At 42.1% G+C, this 13,153-nt stretch overlaps 1 protein-coding gene across 1 annotated transcript in view; it reads left to right on the top strand.

Moving 5' to 3' along the window:
* The window catches only part of prkag2.S (protein kinase, AMP-activated, gamma 2 non-catalytic subunit S homeolog), a 156,107-nt gene that overhangs the window by 40,754 nt on the left and 102,200 nt on the right, over positions 1 to 13,153 (top strand). Inside the window, 1 exon segment of the mRNA NM_001090026.1 lies at positions 1,279 to 1,561. Coding sequence (NP_001083495.1) covers positions 1,279 to 1,561 — 283 coding nt within the window.

Here is a 13,153-nt window from a genome sequence, read left to right as displayed (position 1 = left end):
TAAGTATCCCCTGAACCCACCTGCTGTGACTCTTCCCAGTGCTGATCCAAAGGATTTTAGGTGATGCTGGGTGTTATAGTTCACACCTGCAGAGGGACCTGACCGGCAGAATTTACAATCTCTATATATGTTACCTTTTCTGTAATTCTATAGTTTAGTATGGAATGCCTCTATTAGAATTTCCATATAAAATCTAGGGGGGGATCATAATGCATGCCCCCCCCTCTTAGAGGAGTAGTGGTTCATCCCAATTCTGCTGAATCCAAAAAGAACCTCTGCTATTCTTGCTCTGCATGAACTCGCTGACTTTTCCTTTCTATAAATACTGCTTCCAAGCTCACTTTTCATCCAAATACACATTAAAACTAAGGTTGCGGCTGTGAGGTTCCCCCACCAAAATAAAAGCCTTTAGGCCAACTAGACTTTTTTTTAGGTCTGGGTTTAATTGGGAAGGAATGATGAGCTGGGAATTCAGAGTCAGGGTGTCAGTGACCTAGTGGGATAGATATATATGTCTACTGTACAATAGCTCTGTGTCTTTATACTTTTATACAAAATGTGTCAGGTTATGAAAGTTTTAATGTTTTATTACAGTTTTAATGAAGGTGAATTGCCCTTTAAGCTGTGAGTCTAACTTCTTCCAAGGGCCAAAACTGTTACAAAGGTATCTTAAGTATCTATTCTGGGATCTCTGCCAAGAGCCAATTAAGTTAGAATTTTTTTTATTGGCTGTTCAGTGCAGAAAAATTGGGACTTTCCAGTACAAACGCAGGACTGCTAGGTTGAGCTGTCAAAAGAGGGACTGTCCTCCCTGCAGTTGGGAGGTATGAACATGTGGCTCAAGAAGACGATGGGTTAAAATGCTCAAGTGCAACCAGTGGGGTCGGGGGCCCAGAGGGGGTGCCCTGAAACAGCCCAGTGGGTCCCTGGCTTCCCAGTCTGACCCTAAGTGCATACAACTGGTGGGCCACAGGCTGGTGATTCCAGCTGCAATAGATTAGTAGCCTATGATTAAGTTTCATAAAGACATGAAACGCGTAAGGCTATGTGTAACAAATAAACTCAATTTTCTTTACATGTCTGGAGAGTTCTCTGTTAAGTCCCTACTCCACTACAATACAGCAATAGATTAGGGTGCCGAACACAGAAGCTAGCTTGTTTCTTTGACTGTCTACACATAACCCATAGCCCTCCTATTGTTTTACTGAGATGGGAATTTGTATATATAGAGCAGTTGATTCCGACTATACAACTAACTGCAATCTCTGTGATTTACAGGCAGAGGAGCCTTGTAGTACTGGAAGCCCATCCAAAAGCTTTTACCCCCGAAGCCTCCAAAACCAGCCATCGAGTCCGGTATCTGCCCCGGTCAAAATGAAGTGTAGCCCCGGATCTCCCAAGACCGTCTTTCCCTTCCCAAATCAGGAGTCCCCCCCTCGCTCCCCCCGTCGGATGAGCTTCAGCGGCATCTTCAGATCTTCCTCCAAAGATTCTTCTTCTCCCAACTCCAACCCGTCTACCTCACCTGGCGGAATCCGATTCTTCACGAGGTCGAGGAAAAGTAAGTGAGCGACACAGGCGAGGCTTTGTTGAAAAACACAAGTAGAAAAGGGGTGGGTGTCCCTCCGTGACCTCGACGGAACAATGGCACCCCTGTAATCTTAGTATGACCTCCGGACTGATTGCAAGCTCTTCTGCACTTTATTTGTTACTTTGGTAGAAACAATGGCTTATTATTCTGCATGTAGTGTAGTTTAGATGTTGGGAAAGATCAGCGCTCAGAGAAAGGCCAGACCTCTCCATACTTTCCCGACTCTGGGATACCTGCCTTGCACTAATTGGCAGTGGAGCTTCTCTTTCCTATGTAAATCCTGTTTAATGATGAACTGCAGGTATCAGTAAAGACGTGGGGTGTGTATAGAGCTGGGCCAGGCCAGTCAGACACCTAGGCAACCTGGCTGGTCGCAGCGTATGCGCAAATAGATGCACTGGAGGACAGTTAAGGAGAGAGCGTGATAGACACAAAAACAAAAAGTAACAAGGAAAAAAAAGTTTTAGTCTTTTAACTTTCTCCTGCCCATCTTCCCACAGTCTATATCCAAAACAATCTCCAAAATTTGTAAATAGATCAGCGCCTATGGCAACAGAGAAAAGAAAAACAGAACCAAAATGTTTAAAAATCTCTTTATAAGGTGCGCTTCCCCTTTAAATCTCCCACTGCTGTTGAAAGCATGCACAAGAAAGATCCCTTTATATCCAAGTAGTTGTATCCACTATGTGGCTAAAATGGCTACTCACAAGCCAAAATTAAGGTATATTGCCCGTAGTATTAGCAGATCCTTCCTCTCCTTTTAGCTCAGTTCCACGAATCCCGATATAGAAAGCTATAAATCCAAAATAGTGTAACAGCATTTATTAAAAATATACTTTAAAAACACATTTGTTTTGAAGTAAAATCACAAATCAACATCTGTGTTGCACAGGCTATTGCAGCTTCTATGGAGGGGCCCTGCCGGCGTGTGTAGCTCCCTGTGCCTCTCTCTATGAGTCTGATGTGAAGTCACTTCCTGCCTTACGCGTTTCGCCAATCAGCTGGCTTCCTCAGAGGCATGATCCTACCCCTAGTTGCGGCCCTGGGTGTGTTGTAAACTACATGCATGTATCAGCACTGCTCTCCATAACAGCAGTCATTGGTACAAGGAGGGGACAGTTGGGTTTTGCGTGGGGATGTCCTACATTACAATACATACCACCGCCCTAGGATATACCCTAAACCTGGAGTTTTAAGAGTTTTTAAAAATAGTCTCCTTAAAGGAGAAGGAAAGGCTAAAACTAAGTAAGCTTTATCAGAAAGGTCTATATAAATAAACCAGTAAACCCCCAAAGTAATGTTGCTCTGAGTCCCCTGTCAAAAGAAACACTGCATTTCTTTCCTTCTATTGTGTACTCATGGGCTTCTGTATCAGACTTCCTGTTTTCAGCTTAAACCTCCTTGCCCTGGGCTTGAGCATGCTCAGTTTGCTTCTCTCCCCCTCCCTTCCCCCCCTCCCTGCTGGAATCTGCCCAGAGCTATGAGTGAGCAGGGAGAGACTCGGGCAGGAAGTGATGTCACAAAAAGCTAATATGGCATCTTCTAGAGCACATGACTGGGGCAGCGAGGAAACTGACAAAATGTCTAGCCCCGTGTCAGATTTCAAAATTGAATATAAAAAATCGGTTTGCTCTTTTGAGAAATGGATTTCAGTGCAGAATTCTGCTGGAGCAGCACTATTAACTAATGTGTTTTGGAAAAAAACAAGTTTTCCCATGACAGTATCCCTTTAAAGAATGATGTTTTTTCAAAGAATTGCAGTGTTACTTTCCACCTGTTGGTGGTGACATTAACCATCCCCTATAGTAGTTTTCAAGCAATTTGTAAACATAATTGCTGTTGTGCTGTTCTCTGCACTGCTGGTTCTGACTGTTGAAATAATGGAGCAGACTTGAAAGAAATGAAGAAGCATACAAGGCATTGTGGGCAGTGGAAAAAAGGGGGGGTTTGGGTGCTCTCCTAAGGCCATATAAAAACATATTTAAGTACAATAATCCCCTGTCTAAATAATTCAATGAATATGCAAAATATTTAAAAAGTACTGTGGGCAGTGGGGTCTTGACTAGAGGAGAGGTGGCTCCTCTGAAGCCTCTAGACATTGTGTAGGCCAAGTCAAAAAAGATGGTAGTTTCCCTTTAAAGGGGTGGTTCATCTTTAAGTTAACTTTTAGTATGTTACAGAATGGCCAGTTGTAAGCTATGTTTCAATTTGTCTTCATTATTCTTTTTTTATAGTTTTTTTTTTTAATTATTTGCCTCTTCTTCTGAAACTTTTCATCTTTCAATTGGGGGTCGCTGACCCCATCTAAAAAGACATGTTCTCTGTAAAGCTACAAAATAATTGTTACTGCCAATTTTCTGTACTCATCTTTCTATTTGGCCCCCTTTCCTATGCATATTCCAGTCTCTTATCTAAATGAATGCATGGTTGCTAGGGTAATTTGGACCCTAGCAACCAGACTGCTGAAACGGAAGAGCTGCTGAATAAAAAAAGCTAAATAACTCAAAAACCATAAATGATAAAAAATGAAGACCAATTGCAAATTGTCTCACAATATCACTCTCTATATCATACTAAAAGTGAACGCAATGGTGAACAACCCAGCAGCAAGTGAATGGGATGCACATTCCTCCCAGCCTGTTAATACCAGTAGGAGAGTAGAACAGCTGCTCAGGCGGGGCCCCGGATGCCACTCACAGGCTCCAATGGGAAAGTGCCTATTTAGATCCCGTGTCCTTGGTCAGTGAGCAGCCGCAGGACACAACAAACGAGGTCAGTCCGAAAATTGTCCAAATTTGGGATTATTTTACAACACTACATTTGTGTCTCACCTGTTCTCAAAAATTTTAACGGGGTTGTTCACCTTTGAGTTAACTTTTAGTACGATGAAGAGAGGAATATTCTGAGACAATTTGCAATTGGTTTTTATATTTTATTATTAGTGGTTTTTGAGTTATTTAGCTTTTTATTCAGCAGCTCTCCAATTTACAGTTACAGCCATCTTGTTGCTAGGCACCAAATACCCCCAGCAACCACACACTGATTTGAATAAGAGACTGGAATATGAATAGGAGAGGCCAGAATAGAGAGAGTAGCAATAACAATACATTTGTAGCCTTACAGAGCATTTGTTTTTTTTTAGATGGAGTCAGTGACCCCCATTTGAAAGCTGGAAAGAGTCAAATGAAAAAGGGAAATCATTTAAAGGAGAAGGAAAGTCTTCTTACACTTGGGGTTGCCAAATGTTAGGCACCCCAAGTGATTGTATTTACTCACCTGAAACCCTGGGCCCGTGCTCCTATCTTCCTATCTGCCCCGGGAAATTTAAAGAAAGAAGAAGACGGAAGAGTATCGCTCCGTGGTGCTCACTGGTATAACCCCAGGCCGGTGCAGTTTTCTGCTGATGGTAGCACCGGCCAGGGGTTTCAGGTAAGTCAATACAATCACCTGGGGTGTCTAACATTTGGCACCCCCAAGTGCAAGACGACTTTCCTTATCCTTTAAGAACAACAAAAATAAATAATGAAGACCAACTGAAAAGTAGCTTAGAATTGGCTAGTCTATAAAATACTAAAAGATAACATTAAGGCGACTGTTTTTTGTGTTTTTAAATAAATTGTGGTGTTTTCTCCCCATTTTTTATTCCATTTTTGGGGTCATACTCCTGCCCTAATGTTAGTTATATATAGGGGGGTGACTGCTTCAGACCCCAATCTTAAAGGGACAGCGGTTGTATGTGGGAGAGTGCCGTTGTGTGTATATTATGGTTAGATGGTGTCGGGAAGTGTAGGATAATAAAGCAGGAGGGTGTTATGGAAAAGGGGGTCATAGCTCTGGTATATTGTGTATAACTAGGCGAGATGTAGGGAAATTTGATTCGAATTTGCAAAAAAAAATGAAAATTTGAATAACGAAATTTATGTACTGTATGCTGTAGGCGAACCACCCCTTTAATTGATTGTATTGAGAAAGTTTTCTATTTCAGTATGATAAAACGCATATTACATTTTCATTATCGCGATAGTTCCCCTTTAAATTCCTCCCTCTTTCTGATTACAAGGGCCTCAATGACCCTAGCAACCAACTATTCTCACGAATTTCGAGCAATTTTTTGTATACTTCAACTAGGGAATAGTCCAAATTCGATTGGAGTTTGAAAAAAAATCTAAAATTCGAAATTTATCATGTACTGTTTAATGAACAATGGGATTAAAATAGATGAACCAATAATGCACAGATATTATAATCACAAAGCTCCCCTTTTTATTCAATATTTCACTTATAATTTATGGCATTAAATACCTGCCCACTGCAGCTCAGCTTTATGGCTGAGAGTCTAGTTCTTGCTATAGCCAGAATCTCAGCCATAAAGCAGGGCAGGACTGCTGCTTACAATGGGTAGGCACTTCTCTCCCTACTATACCTGCTATCCCACAGTCACACTCCCTTCCCAGAGACTATTATCCACTGTTACTATAGGCACCATCTCTCCCTACTATACCTGCTATCCCACAGTCACACTCCCTTCCCAGAGACTATTATCCACTGTTACTATAGACACCATCTCTCCCTACTATACCTGCTATCCCACAGTCACACTCCCTTCCCAGAGACTATTATCCACTGTTACTATAGGCACCATCTCTCCCTACTATACCTGCTATCCCACAGTCACACTCCCTTCCCAGAGACTATTATCCACTGTTACTATAGGCACCATCTCTCCCTACTATACCTGCTATCCCACAGTCACACTCCCTTCCCAGAGACTATTATCCACTGTTACTATAGGCACCATCTCTCCCTACTATACCTGCAATAGTTGCCACAGACAGATCAGTAAAGAAGCAAGGGTGGCTTTTGATACATTGTTTCAAGTCAAACCTATATCCAGAAACAGATGATTGCTACTTTTGATTGCAGATACACTTGCAAATTATTATTAAAAAGTTGAAAATGTATAATGAATGAATATTGGTAAACTGCTTAGAATTAAGTTTGAATTCAGGGTTTGCATCCTCTTTAGGATAATGGCACATGTGTAGATTCGTTTCCCGCAGTAAATCTCCTCTGCAGCAGGTGACTTATCTCTGGCAAATGCTTATGACATTACACTACACTAACTGTGTACGAATACCCATCCCGTACTTTATATTATATATTGCAGTTAGGAATTTTGAGCAGCAGGTGGCAGTGCAGCTAAAGAATATAAAGCAACTTGTCTGGAAGTTTGATGCTGGATGTACAGTTGTCTGAGCGAGACAAATGTCATGAGATATCACAGTGATAAATGGTCACATTGAGACTAAAACAAACAAGGGAAAGTTGTGCTCACCACTATTTTTTAAAACCATTAGGCGGGGGTGCAATGAGGCTGTGACCACAAAATACATATAGTCAAATACAAGAGTCCTCTGCACTCAACCCATTATCAATATATTTAAGACAGAGACATTTTGTGCTACTGCTACTGAAAAATGCCTTACCCTTTAAACAACACAGGGATTGTTTGTCCATATATTGCAATATATTTAAGATGGCCAACTACGTCAAAGTCATCCCATATCTGGCCAGTCCTATGCTCAATTTCATCTAATTCATTAAGAATTCTATTGCTTCATTATACATTTTACAAAGGGACTTGGTTTTACCTGCAACTTACTTGCTGCTTTCAAAGTAAACCTCCATACTTGGCTGCCCTTTTATTAGACACCAGTGGGATCACCTGACTATAGCTGGGAAGGGTGGGAGCTACAACATGGAGCTGGTCACTGCTCCTGTATAAACTATAACAAACAAGGGAAAGTTGTGCTCACCACTATTTTTAAAACCATTAGGCGGGGGTGCAATGAGGCTGTGACCACAAAATACATTGAGACTAATCCATAGGGGCTTTTTGTGTAAATTTTATATATATTTATATATATATTATGAAAGTTGAAACTGATCCTTGTGATATTGACAAGTAGTACTCACCAATAAATCCTCTGCCAGCATCAGTCTTTGCATGGGCCAATGTCATCTTATTGGGATGCCTGTATGATTGTAAGCTCTGCTGAGCAGCTGTTGATACTGTTGTATCAGTCACTGTGTCAGTGATCCCCAACCAGTAGCTCGTGAGTAACATGTTGCTCTTCGACCCCTTGGATGTTTCTCCCAGTGGCCTCCAAGCAGGTGCTTTTTTTTGAATTCCTGGCTAAAGGTGGCCATACACAGGCCAATAAAAGCTGCCGACAGACCGTGTATGGGCCAATTTTAGCCAGGAATTCAAAAATAATCACCTGCTTGGAGGCCACTGGGAGAAACATCCAAGGGGTCGAAGAGCAACATGTTACTCACAAGCTACTGGTTGGGGATCGCTGATTTAGAGGAAGCATTGGAAAAACTGCTGTAAAGCGCCAACCTATTCTGCAGCACTGTACAAAGGGTGTGTGTATCCATGAAACACAGTGACTGATACAACAGTATCAACAGCTGTTCACGATCGGATCAGCCCAATATCACCTACCTTATGTTGGGCATATCGGGAAGAGATCCGCTAGTTTGGCGACAGCATCAAATAAGCGGATCTCTCAGTGTATGGCCACCTTTAAAGGCAAGCTTTAGTTGCATAAAAAAAATGTATACTGCCAAACAGAGTCTCCTATTGGCTGCAAGTCCACATGGAGGCTACCAATAGCCAGTGTTGGACTGGGATGCCAGGGGCCCACCAGAAAACCTTAGGCTGAGGGCCCATTTTCCAAACAATTATACCTCCTCACTCAACCTCTTTATGTTCCTAGTCTCTTTTCTCTACATACTATACTCTATTCTTCCATTATTAAGCCTTTGTTCCCATAAAGAAATAGGGAATGACCATGAAATAGGCCAAATGGTTAGAAGCAAGAGGACCACTGTCATCTGAGCCCACCGGGAGTTTTCCTGGTATCCCAGTGGGCCAGTCCCACAGCCCATATTTGGCACCCCAGGAACTTTTTGCATGCTTGTATTGCTGTCCAACATTATTTTATACTTGAGTGTGGCTCATGGGTCAAAAAGGTTGGGGACCCCCTTCTCTAAAGAACATCTCACCCACCCTCATGGAGCCAGAAAACACACCCACCTACGTTCAATTCATTGCAGCCACATGTTTGTTTCTTTGCGAAGATATTTCTCTGCTGAGTAAGCGGCATGGCAGCTCCCATACATAACAACTGCAGATATGCCCCCTACCTCCCAACATTACCAAATGAAAAAGCACAAAACAAAAAGCGGCAAGTACAGTTTTAGTTTCCTCTTTTAGGAACGAATGGGATAATAGCTGCTTACGAGCCTCCCTCAGTCATAACACAGAGAGACATTCTGGGCTCCTTGCCAGTACCTTGTCTCCTTCCCAGTGTTATTGAATTATCCAAGAAAGGACATAAGCACACACAGAGCAACATGACTCTAGGGGGGATATGGCTAAACTTAAGGCTAGGGCCACACGGCGCGATTTTGCCGCGATTCTGCGCTGGGCGAGTTGCGAGTTGCGAGTCGCTGCGGTTTTTAAGCCGAAATAGCTTTGTTAACTTTGGTGCTGGCGTCAATGCAAATCGCGGCGAAATCGCTGCGCTAATTCAGACGCGGCGATTCGTTTTCTATTGTCGCCCGAAGTTGCCTCGCTGGGCGTTTCCGGGCGACAGTAGAAAAAGAATCGCCGCGTGTGAATTAGCGCAGCGATTTCGCCGCGATTTGCATTGACGCCAGCGCCAAAGTTAACAAAGCTATTTCGGCTTAAAAACCGCAGCGACTCGCAACTCGCCCAGCGCAGAATCGCGGCAAAATCGCGCCGTGTGGCCCTAGCCTTAAGGTATACTTAAAGCTTAACTAAAGAAATGTTTTGTACATTATGTTTTAGGGTTCAGTAAAAGCCCAAGTTAACCACAGCCCTTTAGCAGTAAAGATCTGTGTCTCCAAAGATGCCCCAGTAGCTCCCCATCTTCTTTTCTGCTAATTCACTGCACATGCTCTGTGCTGCTGTCACTTACTGAGCTTAGGGAGCCACTCACAATATACAGTACACATAGAATAGAAATGTCACAATATAAGGCTGATTAGTAATTAATACACATAATTACTACATGGCAGCACAGAAACCAGTGCAATTAGCATCAGAATTGAATAATCAGCAAACCTGTAGCATCAGCTTATATTACAGCTGCTGGATAATTAGTGACAAGCCCTAAGCTTAGCTTCTCAACAGCCAATCAGAGCCCACTGAGCATGTGAGTGTCACAGACACTTTCCAAGATGGTGACCCCCTGTGACAAGTTTGAAGTCCTGGATCATTGCTGCTATTGACAAGCTGAAACTTTAGCCTTATGCAATAAGTTCACTATATAAAATATGACATTTTAAGCCATGTTCATTTTTAGGTTTTAGTTCTCCTTTAAATGGTTAAAGAAAAACAGGGATGGCTGGGAGGAATTCACACAGACTGGGCTCCCGATCATTGATTTTCTGCTAATGTTCCTTTAAACAGCGCCGCCAGAATGGCATTAGCCGCAAGGCCCACTGAGCCATTAGCAAAGGTCACTGCGATTGTTGAGAGACTTGTTACAAATTGGCTGTTTGGCCCTTTAGCTCGGGGCCAGTGATTTAAGTGCAAAATCATTATTCCCTTTTCCTGGGGACCTCAGTATAGATTAGAATGCCGCCCATTTGTCACCTACTGCTCTCTGTTATTCTCTATTATGGCACAGAAATACATGGCTGTAATGCTGCACTGCATGTGGGGGACAGTCAATTTAGGGAAGGCTGCTGAGTTGCTTGACCTGTACATGTAGAGTATATATATATGTGTGTGTATGTGTGTGTATATATATATATATATATATATATATATATATATATATATAGTATATATATAAATCCAGCATGTAGTGGAGAAGGAATGTGCCTTTAAAAGTTGCCTTTTGTACAGTATTAACCCTTTCCTTGGTAGTTTCTTTGCTAGCTTCAGGGAAAACCACATTTTTGAGAGTGTAGTCGTAGCATAACCTTAAAGGGATCCTGTCATCGGAAAACGTGTTTTTTTCAAAACGCATCAGTTAATAGTGCTGCTCCAGCAGAATTCTGCACTGAATCGATTTCTCAAAAGAGCAAACAGATTTTTTTATATTCAATTTTCAATTCTGACATGGGGCTAGACATATTGTCAATTTCCCAGCTGCCCCTGGTCATGTGACTTGTGCCTGCACTTTAGGAGAGAAATGCTTTCTGGCAGGCTGCTGTTTTCCCTTCTCAATGTAACTGAATGTATCTCAGTGAGACATGGGTTTTTACTATTGAGTGTTGTTCTTAGATCTACCAGCCAGCTGTTATCTTGTGTTAGAGAGCTGTTATCTGGTTACCTTCCCATTGTTCTTTTGTTTGGCTGCTGGGGGGGAAAGGGAGGGGGTGATATCACTCCAACTTGCAGTACAGCAGTAAAGAGTGACTGAAGTTTATCAGAGCACAAGTCACATGACCAGGGGCAGCTGGGAAATTGACAAAATGTCTAGCCCCGTGTCAGATTTCAAAATTGAATATAAAAAATTCTGTTTGCTCTTTTGAGAAATGGATTTCAGTGCAGAATTCTGCTGGAGCAGCACTATTAACCGATTCATTTTGAAAAAAATGTTTTTCCCATGACAGTATCCCTTTAAACCTGGAACCTACATTCCATTGTCATCAGCATGGGGTTGCCCTAGGCCAACTAGACATGTGGCTGGCAATCTGCTCGGTGCCCTTTGTTCTCTCTGGTGTAACAGTGACTGTTCAGGGTATGAGAGTGTTTGGGGTTGGAACATGGCAAGTTCTCCTGTGCTATACCCCACACATACACCTGCTTGTCATGAGTTGAGAAAAGGGTAAACACTCACTTTCTAGTAATCGCTGCTGCTAATGATTTATAGTGTAAGCAACACGGGTCCCCCGGTATCAGGTATCCACCGAAATCACCTTCATATGATGTGGGCTCACCCGCTGCTACAGCTCCCTGGGGATCCCTCCCTTTCTATTCCCCATCCTTTATGCATCAATTCATATTGCACAGATAGTATAAAGATATAGTGGAATTATTTCTAATTACTGCTTGGAGTATTAGATTACACTGAAATAACATTTTACCTTGGTTCTACTGGCACATCTGGGGTTAATGTAGTGCTCTGAATCAGTTTTCTACAGTGGATTTACTGGCATGTCTGGGGTTAATGTAGTGCTCTGAATCATTTTTCTACAGTGGACTTACTGGCACATCTGGGGTTAATGTAGTGCTCTGAATCAATTTTCTACAGTGGACTTACTGGCACATCTGGGGTTAATGTAGTGTTCTAAATCAAATTTCTTCAGTGGACGTACTGGTATGTTTGAGGTTAATGTAATGCTCTGAATTAGTGTTCTACAATGGCCTTACTGGCACTTCTGGGGTTAATGTAGTCCTCTGAATCAATTTTCTACAGTAGCCTTACTGGCACATCTGGGGTTAATGTAGTGCTCTGAATCAATTTTCTACAGTAGACTTACTGGCACGTCTGGGGTTAATGTAGTGCTCTGAATCAGTGTTCCACAGTAGCCTTACTGACATATATTGGGTTAATGTAATGCCCTGAATCATTTTTCTACAGTGGCCTTACTGGAATGTCTAGGGTTAATGTAGTACTCTAAATCAGTGTTCTACATTGGTCTTACTGGCACATGTAGGGTTACTGAAGCACTCTGAATACACTTTTTGCATTGACCCTACCAGCATGTCTCTGGTAGTATTTTGAATCCATTTTCTACAGTGGCCTTGCTGGCATGTCTGGGGTTAATGTACTTCTCTAAATCAATTTTTCTACAGTGGCTTTATTGGTATATCTGTAGTTAGTGTAGTGCTCTGAATCAAAGTTGTATGGTGGCTTTACTGGACTGTCTGGGGTTAATGTAGTGCTCTGAATCAATTTTTACAGTGATCTTATTGGTATGTCTGGGGTTAATATATTGCCCTGAACCTTTTTTTTCAGTGGCTTTTCTGGAATGCCTGGGGTTAATGTAATGCCCTAAATCAGTTTTCTACAGTGAATTTACTGGCTTGTCTGGATTAAAGTGTGTTCGTTGTGGCTAAAGGTTGTAAAGAGGGTATGACATCATAAAAATACATTTTTTTTGGGCCCCAAGTTTAATATTTAAATTGAGCCCAGGACTCCAGAGCTGTAAGGAAGCTGTGCTAAATACTGTGCCCCATTCTTCAATTTGAGCTAAGGGTTAATGTTGATGGACGTGTCCTTTTTCCACCTCAGCTACTATGAAACTGTGTGAGATACTCACACCTTAATACTGATGTAGGCTCTTGGGTGGATGCTGGGAGTTGCTGGACATGCTGATATAAACCATAATTGTTCCCAGTACAATATGCCCATTTATCTCTGCTTTTCTCCCCAAGGGCCGTCTGCCCAAGACAAAGGCTCTTTCTGCTGTAAAACAACGGATCATGTTTGTGTAAGAGAATCCTGGCTATTTCAGGTAGAACCAAAGGGTGATTAAAGGAAAACTAAAGAACGGTTTTGTTACATTGACCCT

This window comes from Xenopus laevis, chromosome 6S (genome assembly GCF_017654675.1).
Source record: "Xenopus laevis strain J_2021 chromosome 6S, Xenopus_laevis_v10.1, whole genome shotgun sequence".
Lineage (NCBI taxonomy): Eukaryota > Metazoa > Chordata > Amphibia > Anura > Pipidae > Xenopus > Xenopus laevis.
The sequence above is the reverse complement of the archived record's forward strand: the minus strand, read 5'-3'. Positions and strand labels throughout refer to the sequence as shown.